The 18436-nt window shown below is 41.0% G+C and overlaps 1 protein-coding gene across 3 annotated transcripts in view; it reads left to right on the top strand.

Annotated features, from left to right (window-relative positions):
* Positions 1-18436, top strand: part of LOC138284927 (prolyl endopeptidase FAP-like) — a 551554-nt gene that overhangs the window by 220977 nt on the left and 312141 nt on the right. For all 3 annotated transcript variants that reach the window (XM_069224259.1, XM_069224257.1, XM_069224258.1), the window contains one exon: positions 2518-2571. In XM_069224259.1, the coding sequence (XP_069080360.1) occupies positions 2518-2571 (54 nt within the window). The remainder of the gene's footprint in view (positions 1-2517; positions 2572-18436) is intronic.

Below are 18436 nucleotides of genomic sequence, written 5' to 3'. Positions count from 1 at the left end.
ATTGAGAATTGATTAATTTTGAATCAGTATGAATTCACTATTTGAAAATAGACCAGTAAAACTATCACAAAAGATGATCCCTTAAATAGAAAGAAAAAAAGAAAGTTAGCAAGAGAAAGATCTGTTCTTTGAGCATTCAGTATTGGAGCACCCTGACTTCACACCATGGAATACTAATACTTTTTATTACTTTATGGGCTAGGATATGTAGATTCTGTCTGCAGGATGGGATCAATCCTTCCGATTTTAGGAATGAAGCAAGAAAGACTGGAGGTAATGCTTCTGCCCCAGTCACAATAAGCTTCTTCAGTATTTAGTGATGTAATAAATATTATTTTATTGCCTGATGAATCTTACATTTTATGAGCTCCAGAGAGACTCTTCCAACTGTCCATGGGCTAACATTCTGCTTCTCTCTTTTTATTTGTTGACCTTTAGCATAGCTAGAACCTCTATAATCCTGATTTTTGTTTGGAATAATGAACAACAAAATTTGAATGGCATGTCTGGTTATTTTTCATGCAAGGTCCTTATCTCAAAATTCAGAAAACCTGCCTCTGCATTTTAACTTCTTGCATGGAAATATACTTCTTTCCTCATGCACTGACTTTCCAGACTCTCTCCTTCGCCTCTCTTTGATTTTCCAATAAATTCCTCTGTCTGCCAGTTTCTGTGACTACTGTATTTTTAAAATGTTTACCATGTTGTCTCATTATGTCTACTAACTATTGCAAGGGGCATAGGGGCCTTGGAACTTTTTCATGGCACAGCTATTTGTTCTCTCTTTATTTTCACCCACACGTTTTTCACATCTTCCTATCATAGTCTTCCTCAGAAATTGTCCTAGATGTGCCAATGTAAACCAATGCATTTGGGTGTGCTGTCCTAGAAAACCATTGTTCACTGCTACTAACCCGGAAGATCTCATCAATCTTGTCGTATACTGAATTTGACTTTTTTTCTAAATAGCAGGTAAAAAAAAAACTCAATAATAGGGAGCCTTCTTACTAGTTGTTTGACCAGGGGGACCTTGCATAAAGTCTAGCCAATACCTGCTGCATCTTGCATCAGCACAGGATGCACCTGTCTTATTTTATCACTTGGTAATCTACCAGTGGAAATATGTTGTCTGATGCCTTAAAGCTATAATCTTTATATTGAGACAATACTTCATTCTTTGTATTCCACCCTTCTTTATTGAATAAATCATGCCTGTTGATTGCATTAGCCCTGTTTTGGCTCCCAACACAATATGCCTTTCTGAAAATAATGTTTGCAATACCATCAAGCTAAAACCGGTCCTGGATTGCTTGTGTTCCAGGTCAGGGAGGAACTGGCTTGGTAGTTTGGGCTGGACTGTTGTAACTGGAGCAGAGTCAAGGCTGAATTCGTATAGCTGGGTCAAAACTGAGGTTCACATACCAGTAAGGTTGAAACCGGTCCTGGATTGCTTGTATTCCAGTTCACGGAGGACCTGGCTTGGTAGTTTGGGCTGGGCTGTTCCCATTGGAGCAGGGCAAGCCTGCTTGCATATAGCTGGGTTAAAACTGAGGTAGCATGGTGTGCATAACAACAATGGACTAGGATGTGGCCTTAGTAACTACCAGCTGCTGAGATTAGTTCAAGCATTCCATCTATACTTTACTGTGTCTCAATACCATCAAGGCATTCAGAGCTGACATTACTCGGACCATAAATGTGATATTTTGATTAATAAAATATTTCATAGTCCCACCCCTCATTATGTCGCAATAAGATGGTCCTGTTAATAAAATGGCTGTATTAGCTGCATGTTACAGATAAACTTGGAATCTGAGTCTTACCTGTGACAGATTTGTTTGTAGACAAGCATCCCGTTCCAGGTCAAATGTTACTCCACGCAGTCCCAAAACATCATCTGTCAAATGTATTCATGAGAGACTATTACTTGGTTCTTGAGTAGTGACCTGTTAATGAGTCAGAGCAGGTCTCTAATCTCCTTAGACTGACATGCTGTTGTGGGCTCCACGCAGTAAACACATTTGGGTATCCCACCATCATTCAGTCACCAACAAAGTTCAAAACTATGCTCATAAAAAGTCCTCCGCCAACATTTTGTGATTCCCTAAGGGACTGATGCGAGTTTGGCTTGCTAGACAAAAACACATTTTGTAAAAAGCTCTGAAGTTCTATTCTTAACCACTAATATCTGATGTGACTGGTGTGGGTGACAATAAATAGAATATGAATGGAAGCATTTGCTCTTGTTGCATTTCAATAGCATGGTGAATAATTGCTGTTTTTTAATGCATGCTCACTATATACTGAAGACTTTGCCAATATTCAGCCCATTGCTATTTCAATATTAATGGATTTCAGTACAGCACACAATATCCCCATGAAGATAGACCCTCAGAACCTCTCAAAATCAACGGAGCCAACAAGAACTCATATGGTTTGATTTGGTAAAAATCAAAACTTACAATAAAATGAATAAATAAAATATGAGTTATTAAAGAGCTTCTTTATGATTTACAGATACTATTCAAGCAATGAATTTGAAGGCTATCCCGGAAGAAGGAATATTTATAAGTAAGTTTCCATATATCATTGTTTGATAAAAATTATTGTCAATATTGTCCACAATAGGTGCTGTATGGATGTCTTTAAATAATCATGTTTATTTCACAAATGATTACCAATGGTTACACTAATGTACATTTTACAGAAAAGTGGAACGTAGTTAAAGTGTGGCATACGATACATTAACAAAAATTAAATCACATTCTTTTGAAAAACCTTAACACTATTTGTAAATTAAACAACATAAAAGAGCCTGGACGGAGTGAGTTTGTGAACAAAGCCAGAACATTAGTACCTTCATGCGGTGGGACTCTAAATTATCCTAAAACAAATATCTTGTTGCAGACACTGGTGCAGCACCTAACCTCTAAAACGTATGCACATAACCACTGTGTAGGTGGCTTGAACAATGTGACTGCAACTGTAGTAACAGTTCAAAAATACATTAAATCCCTGATGTGAAATTAGTCCTAAGGCCCTTTAGCCCATTATACCTAAAATCGGTACTAACTACAATATAAACCTGGTTAAAGCACTCTAATCTCTTATCACAATGGAATGGTGCCTCATTATATCTTAGTTTTTTGGGAAACGTGGCAGTTACGAACAGGAGCGGCTCGCTGTACTTTGTAGCGGCGGCACGCTGGGACCGGGGGGAATTATTATTTTTTTTTTTAAATACACTTACCTGTATTGTCCCCATTGCCACTGCCACCACAACCGCGCAACTGCTCTGCTGCAGGCTGAAGGCACTGGCTCCCAGCCTGCCCTGCGGCCAATCCTGATGCTATTCAGAGCAGCATTAGGATTGGCTGGAAGTGCCCAGGCAGGGCGCTCCCAGGCAAACAGGGAGCTTATGCCTGCTCTCTGAAGCCCGGCAATACAGTGCCGGGCTGGAGAGAGCACAAAGTACATGTGTGTTTGGCCGGCCTGAGCAGGCCAGCCAAACATACATGCACAATTAAGGGGAGTGCTGTGCACTCCCCTTCAGCGCTGATCATCCCCAATGCCCCGCCCCTTGACCACAAAACGATAATAAACATAGTTTTTTATAATTTTCTAGTAAAAGGTTTGCAGCTGCTAGTGGGGGGTGACGTTCCTCTGCCCTAGCAGAGGAGCAGCACCTGGCTACGAATAAATGTCTTTTAGGGCATTTTTAGACAATGGGGTAGGCGTTGTTGTATGAATTAGTCTCTCTTATGACTACTAGTGCTAAGAATGGGAATGGGTATAGCTCTGCTTCACTTAACAAAACACACATGCAGTTGAAGTGGCAACTGCTAACGAAAATGGCAACCGAAAAACAATGATACACACTCATAACAGCATAAAGTAGAGCTCCATCCTATTTCTAGGCAAACATTGCGCACAGCCCAGTAAATCACAACCCCTGTAGAAACACCTATTTGCACAGGGTCCCAATAATATGCCTGTTGAAATGTTTCACAACCGGGGATGAAGTCCAAGCCCCAGAGGTAAATATTGGCAAGTTAACATGCTTGAAAAATGGAACATGTGGATTTCTGGAGCAGATACTTATATTGCAAATTTCTGATGGCATGGTGGTATTATGTAAACTCTGGTAGGATTTATAGGCAGTTAAATGTGTTTAAAACATATGTGAAAAGTAAGAAGTTGAAAATTATATGGAGTACTCAGTTACAGACTTTGTCAGAAAGCTAGCTTATAGACAGCAATATTATTTTAGTGTAATGTATGTCACGCATAGTGAGTCTATATTGTTTATTTTAGTTTCTGAATCTCATAATACATTGCTATGATGTAGCAACAGTTGATAACTAAAGTGGTTACCCACTGTGGTTCTGTCATACAGGACTTCCAGGCCAGGCTGACAGGCAGAACTCCTCAAAAGCAGAAGGCACAGCTGATGGAAGGCAAAGGAAGGCAGGGAAGGTGTGGTGGGGTTTGGTCAAGGATGTTTTTTTTTTTATTTTAACCTTTGGGACAGGGATACGTTAATGGGACCATGTTATGTTTGGTTCCCTGTTACACCTTTGCCACTGTATAGCAGTCGAAAGCAAGGGCAGATGATTTTGTGGGCAATACATAACATAAAATTAATGATGGGTGTTGGACAATGGATTATTGATAAGGACAGGTAAGTACCTAAACTTAGTTATAAGCCACTAACCTCCACTTAGGTCCAGTTAGGTCTTAAAAAATTAAACCCAGCTCCACCCTTGGTAGCTTGGCAATGAACACGAAGGCTTAAGTTAGGAGAAAAGTGTGTAAAGCATTAAAAATCACAAAACAGTAAATAGGTAAAACACAAAACACAATAAAAATCCCACATCAATTTATTAAACTATATAATAATTTTATCTTCAAAATGACACCAAAACGAATAGAATCGGATTAGGGGAACCGGAGATATGAATTTTAAAGAAATTAATGTTTTCTAGGGCATAGAAACTAAAAGCGCCAATCTGGTCATCTGTTCGCTCCTTGTTTCAAAGTTTCAGGCCTACCGCGATGGAGCCCTGCTCAGTTACAGCAAGCGGGAGGCCTCGGTCAAAAGTTTACCTTCAGACTTAGTCATTTTCTTGAAGATTTTCTTCAGCGGGACAAAGTCACAAATCTGACCTCCCTGGAGCTCCCTATGGATACGCGTCACAGGAGACCTCAGTGAAGATTTCTACATTCGGACTTAGATGATTTTTCAGGATGAAAATCCTCATCTGGACCAAAGTTGAATCTTAATTGGACGTCCCCGGAACACTCCTCGTATATGCTGCGCAGGAACTCCCAGTCAACTTTTTACCTTTAGACTTAGGGCCTGATTACAACTTTGTAGGAGGTGGTAATCCGTCCCAAAAGTGACGGTAAAGTGACGGATATACCACCAGCCGTATTACGAGTCCATTATATCCTATGGAATTCTTAATACGGCTGGTGGTATATCCGTCACTTTACCGTCACTTTTGGGACAGATTACCACCTCCTCCAAAGTTGTAATCAGGCCCTTAGTCACTTGTTTGGAACTTTTTCTCTCCGATATCAGTCAACCCTCCACAGCAAGCCGATTTCGAGTCAACGTCATTGGATTGCCTTTCTAGGAGCTCCCAGTGAAATCCTTGAAGTCCGGGGCTCTGGAGTATTTCAGCGGGACAAACCTGCAAGTCAGGCCTGGTCGCGGTTGACGTAAGCCGGCTTGACTCTCGATGGTGGGTCGGTCCCTTTATGGAGCTTTTTACCAAAAGTTCTCCAATCTTCTCCAAACGTCTGGATCTTCTTCCTGAAGGGTTCTGAAAGCCCTTTAGGAGTCCACAGCTCACCCCGAGGTTCCAGAAGCTCCGAGTTGCTCCTTCAGGGTTAGGAGTCCAACTCCCAGAATGCATCTGGCTCAAACTCCAAAATGAACACTGGATAGTGGTCAGCTGGTCAGTTTCTTCAGGATTGAATGCAAGGGACTCTGGTTACCTATCTTGCACCTGTAGCAAGCAGGGAGTCACTTCTGGAACCAGATGAAGCCAGGCAAAGTCCTTCTTGTGGTGAATCCCAAGTATTCAGCTGGTGCAGTCCTTCAGAGTGCAGTGTCTAGGTGGATATCAGGGGTCCTGCAGGACAGTCCTTCTTCTACTGAGGTTCTTCCTTTTAGGGATCTGAGGTGTGGGTACACCTCTGTCATATTTATCCTTGCTCCTGGGTGGAAAGGTGGGGGGTCATGGTTGTCCAATCACAGACAGGCTCCTTCCCCCTTTGATGACCACTTCCTGGGACGTGTGGCAAAAATCAATCCTAGGGAGCAACATTCTTTAAAAATCCAACATGGCTGAAAGTGATTTTTGGAGTTTAGATCTGGCTGAGCACACTCACTGGTGTGGCTAAAAATCCTAACCCCCCCCCTCTCCTAATCTACTCAAGAGGGCAACTAATTGTCTGGCGTTGCAAGAAGTGGGGGAGGCCCTCAGCTTCTCTGCCTTTGAAGACCACTTTGGCTGCTCTCTCCTTATCCTGTTTCACCATCTATTGAGGCAGATCTCCTCCTCCAGGCACATTCTTTGTGTTCAGCCGAGGCCGTTCACACCTCATCAAGGCAACCTGGCCAGGCTGTCAGAGGCTGGCCAATCAGAGTAGGGCACTACAGTGCTGAAGTTAGCACTTTTAAAACTCTTTACCTGAACTAGTTATATTAAATCCAACAAGTGTAAGTTGTGGGATTTATTATAAAAAATAATTTGATTCCAAACTCAAGGTATTTGGCACTTAAGGGGAGTTTGTTAATAAAAATAAAGTCTCCCCATTTTAGCCTATAGAGGCCATTCACTACAGTGAGAGAAACACGAATTTGGCTATTTTGCCTCACCAGGGCTTATAAAACAATGTTTATAAGGTTGCTACTTATATATACATGGCACCCAACCATAGGTGCGCATAAGACACACCTTAGGGGTGACTTATATGTAAAAATAAGTTAGTTTAAGATCTTTGAAGTACTTTTAATTCCAAAGTCGAATTTGCATATAACTTTAATTTAAAATCAGCCAGCAGTGCAGGCCTGCCTTTAAAATGGCCCTGGGTACCTCAGCAGTGCACCTATGAGTGCACTACCTATGCTGAGGGTCCCTAAACCTACATGCCCTCCCATACAGTATGGGACTTACAAGTAGATTGACATAGCCAATTATAATTAGCCTAATTTGCCTACTCATTTTACACAGAGCACAGGCCCTGGGACTCATTAGCAGTCCCCAGGGCACCATCAGAGTCAGGAAAACACCAGCAAATAGTGAAAAATGGGTACAAAAAGTTAGGGGGCTCTGCAATCAGCCCTGTTTTCTCACAAGGGGTACAAAGTGAATTACGGGGATGTTTTTCACCTTGGGATTCTCAGTGACATTATAGACAATTTACTTCCGTCTATTTGATGTCACTCAGAACCCCTTGCTGAAAAACATCACCGTAATTCACTGTTACCATCTATAATTATATACATGTCTCAACCAGAAGGTACATTATGGAGAAATAATGTAGAGTGTATTTGACTTCATCTGTTAGCACTTCAATTTAGGCATAATATTCATTAAGCACGAAACACATGCATCTCACATGTATATTTAGAGCCGAACCAAGAGAGCATGATCACTTCCTTAAGAAATGTTTAAACAAAATGGAAGTATTAACAATCTAATTGAATATGTTCTATCAGCATATAGTATAGGATCTCTTTGAGCTTTTGCCCTTACCACAAATTGAAAATGTAGTTTGAAAAAGGGATTCATTAATAAGCGAACCGTGAAACCTTCAATAATAACCAGATATTACCCGTCTAAATTTTTATAGTTAGGTAAATAACAAAAAGTGACACAACCCAGAGCAAAGTGTTGATTTTTTTGTTTTAGTTTTCATTTATTTTGTACAGGGAAGGTGCCAGAGAAAAATGCAGATTATCTTCTTTGTACTACTTCGCTTCCAAGGTGCATCCCATGGATGGTACGTAGTTGTTCCCACAGTACCCCCAATGGTGTCTGGTGTAAAGCCCTATCTGTTAACATTTGTAGACATGGCTTTGTGCCAAAATATAATACCTCCTTGAGGCAGGCATTAACTTGGAGCAATGTTTTTATTCCGACAAACTGCATGCTGCTCTGTAGATCACAATACAGTGCTGGAAAATATTAAAACTTTTTGTAGCAAAGTTTTTTTGTACTGGAAGAGTGTCCTTGCAGTACAAGCCTATGCTAGAAATCAAACAATATTGTCTCAAAAATATTGTTTACCATACAATCATGTTGCCCTACTTATAATGGGAATTACAAAAATATCTAAACAAATATAGTGGACACATATATCACTTAAAACACACAAAATAGTGAATTTGAAATATAAATACTGTTTAAAGTAGTAAATGTTCAATATTATAACTTATAAAATTAATGTAATATAATGTGAATAAATTCCACTAACTGTTTAATACTACATATAAATGCACCTCTTTTTCCATCATGCACATAGTTTTCATCAAGCACATGTACCTTTAATTTTTGGACGCCATTCTTGTGTATTCAGATTAATTTAAAAACTGTGAATATTTATTGCTTGTATTACGCACTTTGATAGTTCAAGATGGCGCCCACATTTGAGACAATTTATTCTGGTATCTGTTATTTTGCGTACTGTCATCACTTTTGGGGGTTTTTACTGCATTGTATGAAATAATGGTTTTTAGCTATGCCTGTACCCATGATCAAGGCCCCGGGGGCCCAAAACACATAGTTGTTTTGACTATCAATACATTTTCTAATTTTGCTGCATAAGTTCTAAAAGTGTGGGTCATTCTGTAAACTGTTCTTGTGTGTGTGTGTGTATATATATACACACACACACACACACAAACATATTCAAATAAAAACCAGCATAAAACCTCTAAACAATTCAATATATTCATTAATTTAGGAAATATTTCATATAATAGAAATTAAAACCCCAGAAAACACTCTTACTAAAAATTGCAGAAACATAAAAGAAAATTAAAAATAATAAAATATAAAAAAATAAACAAATAATATTAGACATTATATGTAACCAATATTAGGAAAAGTATTGGAAATATTAGATATGCAGTACCCACTCCAGCTTATGCAACAGTACGGAAAGTGTTGGTCTGCAGAGAGGTTACATTTTACTATTTGCACTCCAACCTAAACTACAGTTGGGAAAGTTGGACTTCTGAGTGTTAAGATGTACTATTCCCACTCCAGTCCAAGCAGCAGTAGGGAAAGGGGTAGATTTACTATTCCACCTCCAGTCTAAATAACAGTAGGGAAAACAGGGGACTTTGGAGGGGTTAGATTTACTATTCCTACTCCAGTTTATGGAATAGTAGGGAAAGTGCTGGGTTTTCCAGGGGTTACATTTATTATTCCCACCTCAATCTAAGCAACAGTAGGGAAAACCCTGGACTTCGGGGTATAGGTTTAGTATTTGTACTCAACAGTAGGAAAGTGTTTCACTTCAAAGGAGTTAGATGTAGTATTCCTACTTCAGTCTACGCAACAATAGGGAAAGTGTTAGACTAACCAAGGATGGGTTACATTTAATATTCCCACAATAGTCTAAGAAAGAGTAGGGAAATCATTGAACTTCACGGGGATAACATTTATTATTCCCTCTCCAGTCTATGGAAGAGAAGGTGAAGTGTTGGACTTTGGAGGGGATACATTTACTAATCCCACTCCAGTGTAAGCAACAGCAGGGAAAATGTTTGAATTTGGATGGAATAGATTTACTATTTTTGCTCAAGTATAAGCAACATCAGGGAAACATGACTTAAAAAGGATTTCATATACCAGTACTACAAATCCTTTTAATTTTAATAGAAACGCCTATTACAAACCATTCTAAAATCAAATTATACAGAAATATACATATATATATATATATATATATATATTAAATATATATATATATATAATAGTTAGCATATAAGTTGAAAAATAAATAAAATATAATTGCATATAATAATATCAACTTCACTAACTACAAAAACCACAATTAATAAATTATTAATTATTGATTGAATTTCAATTACAAGATAAAATATTAAGAAAATATAATCTGTGAAACCAAATTCCACAGACACCATTAAATATTTTTTCTAAAATAAGAAATATAAAAATATTATTTATAATGACCTGTTTCTAAATAACATATAAAGATCAATTATGAAAAGAAATCATATATTTTTTCTTTGCAACCCGCTGAAAAAACCAAGAGAATTAAAAAAATAAATGTTTATCAGACATATAAAAACTAAAATACACATTAAAATAAACAAAAAATTACAGTTGCACAGTAAATAATATCATAAGTAATGAACATGGTTTATTATCAAATAATATGTATTTTTTAAAACATATTTCATTAAAATAAATTTAAATTAATTCTACTTCCCATCCTATTCCCCCACAAAGCCAGCAACCTGTATCTAATATATAACTATAAAACAGTATTAAATGATTTACATAATTAAAAATCAACTAAATAATTAGTTAGCAATTAAAAACTAACAATAATTGTAATTTTTTATAACTTAATTAACTTCCCACATAATGCCCTTACAAACCCAGCAACCCACTGCTGAAATTTCTCTTAAAACATGGATATTAATCTATTACATAATTAACAATAAATTAAATAATTAATTAACAATTAAAAACTAAATACATGATTGATATCGTAATGTATTTAGTTAACTTAACATCAGGGGAAAAATACTATTAGTTTTGGCAGTGAAGTGCTTACCAATAGGATGAAGATTCCTATCAGAAAGATGCTGGCAAGTCCAGGTGTAGGGTTCAGAGAAAGTGTCTCAAAGCAAGGAGATTCTCCCTGCTACCATTGGCAAAGGCATGGTATTCAGTGAAATGACACATAGGGGGTCATTACAAACCTGGCGGACGGTGTTAAAGCGGCGGTAAGACCGCCAACAGGCTGGCGGTCTTTTTTTTTGTATCATGACCATGGCGGTTACCGCCATGCTCATCCCCCGCTTCACCATTCCGCCCGCCGGAGCGGAGACGACCGCTGGGCTGGAGACCTGGGTCTCCAGCCCGACGGCCGTCACAATACCACCGCCGGTATTTCGACCCGGCTTACCGCCGTGGAATTCCAGCGGTAGGAACCTCCATGAAATCCCCACCCGACCCCCAACATAACAACACTCATACACACACGACACGCACGCAGGCACCACCAACACACATACACGCACACACACCAACATACATGTCTACATCCACACCCTCAGTCAGACTCGCACACCCATATACAGACATACACGCACACATCCATACAGACATACACGCACTCATTCCCACACACGCAACACACCCACAAGCATACACGCACTCACACCCCCTCTACATACACAGATGCACACCCCCATGCACCCACACAACACACAACACTCCCCTGCCCCCCTCCACTAACAGACGATCGACTTACCTTGTCCGTCGATCCTCCAGGAGGGGACGGGAGCCATGGCGGCTGCTCCGCCGACACCACACCGCCAACAGAACACCGCTGCGCCGAATCACAGGACGTGATTCGTGGGCGGTGTTCTGTTGGCGTGGCGGTGGAGGTGGAGCAACCTCCACCTCCCCGCCGCCCACCAGTATGGCTGTTGGCGGCTCTCCGTCGTACAAAGGACGGAGAGCAGCCTACAGTCATAATACGCCGAGCAGCAAACCGCCACTACTGGCGGTCTTCCGCACGGCGGTCCCTCAGCGGTCTTGTTAAAAGACAGCCGAGGTTGTAATGACCCCCATAGTACCCACACGCCATGACTGGTGTAGCAGTGAATGGCTACATGGCTGTGGTTGACAGAGGGTTGCTAGAGAAACATTGTGCTAGATGCCTACTGGGCAATGACTTGATTTTACATTGGTTATGGCTAGGACCATGGCACAGGCTACACGTCAAGTTGAGGATGGGATCACTTCCCAAGGGAAAGGAGGGACCAGACAATTGCAGGATAGTGTGTGCCACAGCAGCCTCTGAGAAGAGCCATCACCCTTGCTGCTCTTGATGAAGAGGTGGATGAGGCTAACAAGGCTGAGGAAGTGTTGAAGTCTGGGCCCATGTCAGACCTGTTGGAGTAGCTAGCTCCTCTTTAGATGGGCCTACAGCAGTCAGATCTTCCAAGGAGTAGTTTTGCAATGTACATAAAGGGTGTCCTACTCTTGGGGCCTATTAACAGTGGCCCCTCATAGAACTGATGAGATTTCAAAGATGGTTCAGTGGATTGTTTGAAACTTGCCAATATCTGTCTCCTGAACAGTGGGTGGAGTTGGGATGGCTTGCCTACCTGTTCTTACTCATCCCAAGGTTACATCCAGCCTGTGCTTATGACATAGACTCTGGGGATAAAGTACCTGTGATTGGAAAACTATACAGAATGCCATACTAGGTCCAGGAGTGCATCAAGGCAGAGATAGCCTAGATACTCAACTTAGGAGTGAATGAGAATTCAAGTAGTCCTTGGACAAATCCACTAGTGCTTTTTCCTAAGCAAGTTTAGACAGACATTTAACCATCCATGTGTGACATACATATCATGAATATGTACCTCACCTATGTATTTAGAGGATGCATGTGGAGAGTAAAAAACACAAATAGCTTTGGTCATACTATAAAGCATTTTGGATTTTGGCTGTAGTTTAGTGGTGCTAATCCTTAACAGGCTAAGAGGGGTACTAAATGGGCCACATTTCTTCCCAAACTATTTTTTCATGCAATGCCCAATTTGACAAACCTCTTCAAAACTATAAAAATGGTTGCAGAACCTTACTCTGTGTAAAGTGTAGAGATGTGTTCTCATAGATTTTGCTTAAAATCTGACCAAATGGTGAATACATATTCAGTATCTGCTGATCTAGTGAAGTGTGGTAACACTGCGGCACTCAACCAGAAACTGAAAGTAGATACTTCACAGTACCTACCATGGGGTGCCCCGATCATTTATGTTCAGTGTCCCAGACTTCTCATTATTAGTGTGCTCCGGTGACTCAGTGTAAGAGAAAATATTTAAGGGTAGGCGATGTCTAGTGTTACACTGTTCTTAACTTGATCTCCAGTAACGTTTTAAGCTGGAATTTAAAAACATTTTTGGGCAAGAACAAAATGATATGTGACACAAATCCACTTCATATACTCAACCTGCCACAATAACTCACACACACACATCATACATCCCTACACTCCACGCACCATTGTGCATGCACACACCTACTAACACAGACCTGCACTAACATCATCATATACCAATATGTCAACCATCATGAAACCATACAGTGACAAATTTGTAAAGCACAACAGTGTCACTTCAAAAACACTCAAAGAACCATTCAGTCACTTAAAATTTCATGTTTTTTAAGCAATAATAGGAGTGGAGTTTAAGGTAGGCAAAGTCCAGAGGTTAGGGCAAGGTTACACCTTTTTTAGAATTGTTTTAACTTTTTAGTTTGTATTGTGAATACACTGTAAACCTATATCACAAATATATATCACACTTTACTCTTTTACCTTTATTTTATGGGAATTTATACATCCTTTTCCCATCATAGTGCAAGTATGATGCTACCTTGGTCCGTATTACTAAAAGGGTGCACTTTCCTAGTTTTTACAATGGCACACCTTTAAGCAGGTACCCCGGATACAGGTAAAGTGCATCCTATTATGAAGAATGTGCAGCCTTCAGGGCAGCCATGAACTCACACGGCTCTTGGGGCAGTGCATTCAAGTAAAATACAGAGCAGCCGTTTTAAAGTTGCTCCATTTTTCTCTGTGAAGTAGCAACCCATCTGCACCATCAAAAGGGATTAGAGAACTCCTTGCATGAGGGTTTCATGAGTGACTGCACCTGCCTGCAGGGGAATATTTATGTTGTCAATGGAACCCCTTTTCACCTCTTTATAGGAGTGCCCTATGTGGGTGCATTTACATTGCTCCATGTTTTTGTGGTGCTCTTTTAGTGCACTTCCTAAGAGCATGTTTGCCTCTTTGGCTATGTCAGGAATACAGAGACAAAATGATTCCCTCATTTGCATGTTGACAAGCCCCATCCAAATGAGGGCACACCTCTTGATAGCTCTGGTACTACATGTGCACCAGTGCAATATGTTTTACAGAAGGGGCCTCACAAGTGTATGTGCCCCCATCTTTAATAACAAAGTGCCCCGAGGGCACACAAGGTGGGCACAAATGCCTATTGTACCCCTGTACACTTTCTTTATTATGGCCTCTTATTACACATAGGGCACTCTTTTCCTATTTGCACCATGACGCACATTGAAATAGCTCCCCTGTGCACAAACAGGTGAAGTGCACCCTATGACAGAGAATGCGCTGCCCTAAGGGCAGCTGCAAACTCATGCTGCCTTGCGGGCTGCCCACTCAAATGAAATATGGAGCAGCGCTAAAAAGCTGTTACATATTTCACTGTGAAGGCTACAACCCATCTACACTTTGAGGAGAGATTATAGATGCCTTTGTTGGCAGGTGCAGTGAGTGACTGCACCTGCCAGCAAGGAAACATCGAGGGGGTTCGTAGGACCCCAAATCACCTTTCCAGAGGGCTGCCATTAGGCGGCACAAAGACAATCTGCCACCGTTTTGTGACACACTTTCAGAGCGTGTCTTGACAGCTTCCCTGCCTTCGCACAAGCATCCAAAAAATGGTGTGGATGCAGAGGTAAAGAGATTTCCTCATTTGCATAGGATCACACCCTCTATGCAAATGAAGGAATGTGCTACATGTGCTCCAGAGCTATCAATATTACAGAAGGGGCTGCGCTAGCATCTGCGGCCCCTTCTGTAATACCAAAGTACCCTGGGGCCACACAGAGCGGGTGCACATGCCTGTTGCGTCCCCGGGGCACTTCCTGTAATACAGTCCCTGTTATTAATGATACAAAAAGAAGCTCAAATAAAAGGATAATTCACATAAGGCTAAAAATGTAACATCTGATAAGCAAACAAACTGTGTTGACAGCTTGTATGTATGTAAATAGGTATGTGTAAAATGCAAACCTGCCTTGAGTGTAATAGACTACATAATTTACTGTGGGCAAGGGTCCTGATTTCTAATCCAGGATCATTTACAGTCTAACACCCCCAAATACTCAAAGTCATTTGTTTAACTATAATGATTTTTGCAAACATTAGAGGGAATTAAGAAATGAAGGGGAGTGTGTAAGGAGCATTAGATGGCTTTTGCCTCCACCACATTGGCCAAGGACTCTAGGCTCTTATTTATTCACTTCTACACACACCTTGCCTTGGGTTGAAAATGAGCTTTAAAATCATCATTAAAAAGTGGGTGACACACTACCTCCCATGTGTCCTGTTTCTAGCTGAGAACAGGACAAAGGAGAGGGTGTCAGTGTTCCTGCTCTACCGTGACCTGTAGCATTGAGTGGGTCACAGAGAAGTGGATCACAACTCAGGATCACCTATGACCTGCCCATTCTGCCCAGGGGAACAGGGGGCAGGGATGCGTGACTGATAACCTATTTCTTTGCTACCTGCAGCATTGTGCTGACCTTTAGAAGAGCAGATTATGGGTTATCTCTGACCCAACCACGCCCTCTTTCCAATTGGAAACCAAGCACAGAAATGTGTGACAGGTAACCTGAGACAGATTAGCCCCTGGTCCATGGGTAACACCAGTGTGTGGTCTATGGATAAGGATTATCTGTCATGCTTTGAAGCCCAATTGAAGCATCAAAGTTAACTACATAGGTGCAACTTCGCCTCTGTAATAGGTTCACTTTCACCTTGGGTGTTGTGACTGCAATTGTTTTTGGAATCTGTGATAATGATCACCACAAAATAGTCTGCTCTCCTTCCTTTAGATGCAGTTATATTTTTCGTTTAAAACACTCTTTTAAAATTAGTATTTATAATTCTTCTTATAGGTAGTAGAATCAAATAAAATATTTTTAAATAATTGACTATTAGGTCTGCTCTGTGTTTGTATTGAAAGGTATCCTTCTTTTTAAATGTTTTTAGAGAAGGATCATTAACCCCTCTTGGTCTGTGATGATCTCCTAAATCCAGAATAAAGCCCACTTCTTTTCATTTTGTAAAGTCCATTCTCTATGTGACATAAGATCTTGTACCTTAAACTTATAGTCTACTAACAGTAGACATTTACTATGATGTTTTTTTACATGAGCTCAGCATTTAATTGTGACAGGTTACCTGATGTAAACCCCGACTACGAAGACCTCCACTTGGTGGTCTTCTTTGTTCTCACAGCTATACAAGTGTAATGAGACATCTCACTAGCCACTGGTTAATCTTATCTTGTTCTGACCTAATCAACAATTACCGAGGCAGACATGTGTGGCACCTATTTTCAACAAGCATTGATTGATTCAATTAGCCTGCCTTGTAATTTAGTGTGACTGGATGCCACCATAATTGCAGTCACTCATTAGTCTGATGATGTACTCTCTCTCTTATCATCCATGCACTCGGTTACTAATGATTACATCCATGCATATATTAATCCACCCTGACCCGTTCTTACAATCCGCCACTCACCCATCCACAATACCATAAACATAATGTCACAAATGTGGAAGTATCCTCAGTTATCAGCCATACATATTGATTGTTACCAGTTTGTGGAGGGTGGGAAAATGCTCCTGGCAGTGTGTGTAGAATGCTGTTGGTAGACAGTGACTGTTGGTCTGCTAATTGTATGATGATGGTGGTGTGAGATTGTTAATCTCTCACAGTGCTTAAATTGTAACATAATGTGTGCTGGTGCCAAAATCAGTGCTCAAAAGATAGCGGCTGGTGCTATTAAATGTCCCCAGGCTGAATACCAAGGCTGTGTAGTCCTGAATACATTTCTTGCGTCTTTAATATACTGCCAGACACATCCCGCCCCTTTATCTCACTCATGCAGGCTCCAGCTTTCTTCCTTGCTGATGTTTTTCTGTCTTCTCTTCCTTCTTCATTGCTGTTTGTGTATTTCCCCTCTCTTGCCCTTTTAAAATGCCTGATAAGGAAAAGTAAGTGGCGGTGGACCACACCAGCCTTAAACATGAGTTCTGTAAGCCCCACCAGCAACCTCTGGCTCAAATTAAGCACTGCTCTCTAAAGGTTGTGACTGAAACCCTGATGGTTGTAGAAATGCTGTCAATGGTGTAAGCCTGCTGGTATGTGAGGGGTGTAATTATGCTTTCTAGTGTTTTGACTGGTACTGTGTTAAGAGTACTGTTAGGGCCATATTTATACTTTTTGACACAAACCAGCACCGGCGCTGGTTCGCGTATTTTTTTTTACCGTCGGCTAATGCCATTCCTACGCACCATGCGGGTGCCTTATTTAAGGAATGACATTATCCGGCACTGCGGACTGGTCTGAGTAAAAATAAATGACTCAAACCAGGCAGCTCTGGCATAGGGGAAAATGGGGGTTTGAGGCAAAAAACATGCCTCAAACCAGACTTGCACCATTTTTTGACGCACAACCCCCATTGAAATGACTCCTGTTTTAGCAAAGACAGGAGTCATGCCCCCTTGCCCAATGACCATGCCCAGGGAACTTCTGTCCCCTGGGCATGGTCATTGGGCACAGTGGTATGTAGGGTGGCCTACGTTAGGCCCCCCTATGCCACTTTATTTATTTTTTATTTTTTAAATACTAACCTCAACTTACCTGTGCTTACCTGGGTGGGTCCCCCCATCCATGGGTGTCCTACAGGGGTGGGTGAGGGTGGCAGGGGGTGTCCCTGGGGGCAGGGAAGGGCCCCTCTGGACTGCTTCCATGGTCAGAGACCATGGAAGTGAGCCCACAGGTCCCTTAACGCCTGCCCTCACCCAGGCGTTAAAAAACGGCACACATCAGGGTGTGCGCCATTTTTTAAGACCCGCCCCTCCTGTGCATCAAAATGACGCAGGAGTATAAATAAGGCACACAGGCCTTAAAGTCATTTTTCGGGCGGGAACGCCTACCTTGCATGTCATTAACACAAGGCAGTTTCCCGCATCCCAAAAATGACGCACACAGAGGAATTTTGACATTCGCAGGCTCGGGCGTCAAAGTTTAAATGTGGTGCACGGTTTGCGCCGAATGTGCGTCAAAATTTTTGATGCACATTCGGCGCAAACAGAGTATAAATATGCCCCTTAGTGTGTAGTGTGTTTTGCTTTTTCAGTGTGGGGTGTAACTAGCTCCTTCAGGTTTTCATTGAGACACGTGTACTAATTTAAGAATGGATGAGTCTTAATTTTGAAACAGTACGACACCAACCATCCCCAAGACTACTTCCTGTAATCTCTGATCATCCGTTTTACCTAATGACTCTCCTCAAGGATTGGGAGATGTTTTATTAATG

Source organism: Pleurodeles waltl, chromosome 3_1 (genome assembly GCF_031143425.1).
Source record: "Pleurodeles waltl isolate 20211129_DDA chromosome 3_1, aPleWal1.hap1.20221129, whole genome shotgun sequence".
NCBI classification, from domain to species: domain Eukaryota; kingdom Metazoa; phylum Chordata; class Amphibia; order Caudata; family Salamandridae; genus Pleurodeles; species Pleurodeles waltl.
Note: the sequence above shows the minus strand (reverse complement) of the source record. Positions and strands in the feature narration are given on the sequence as shown.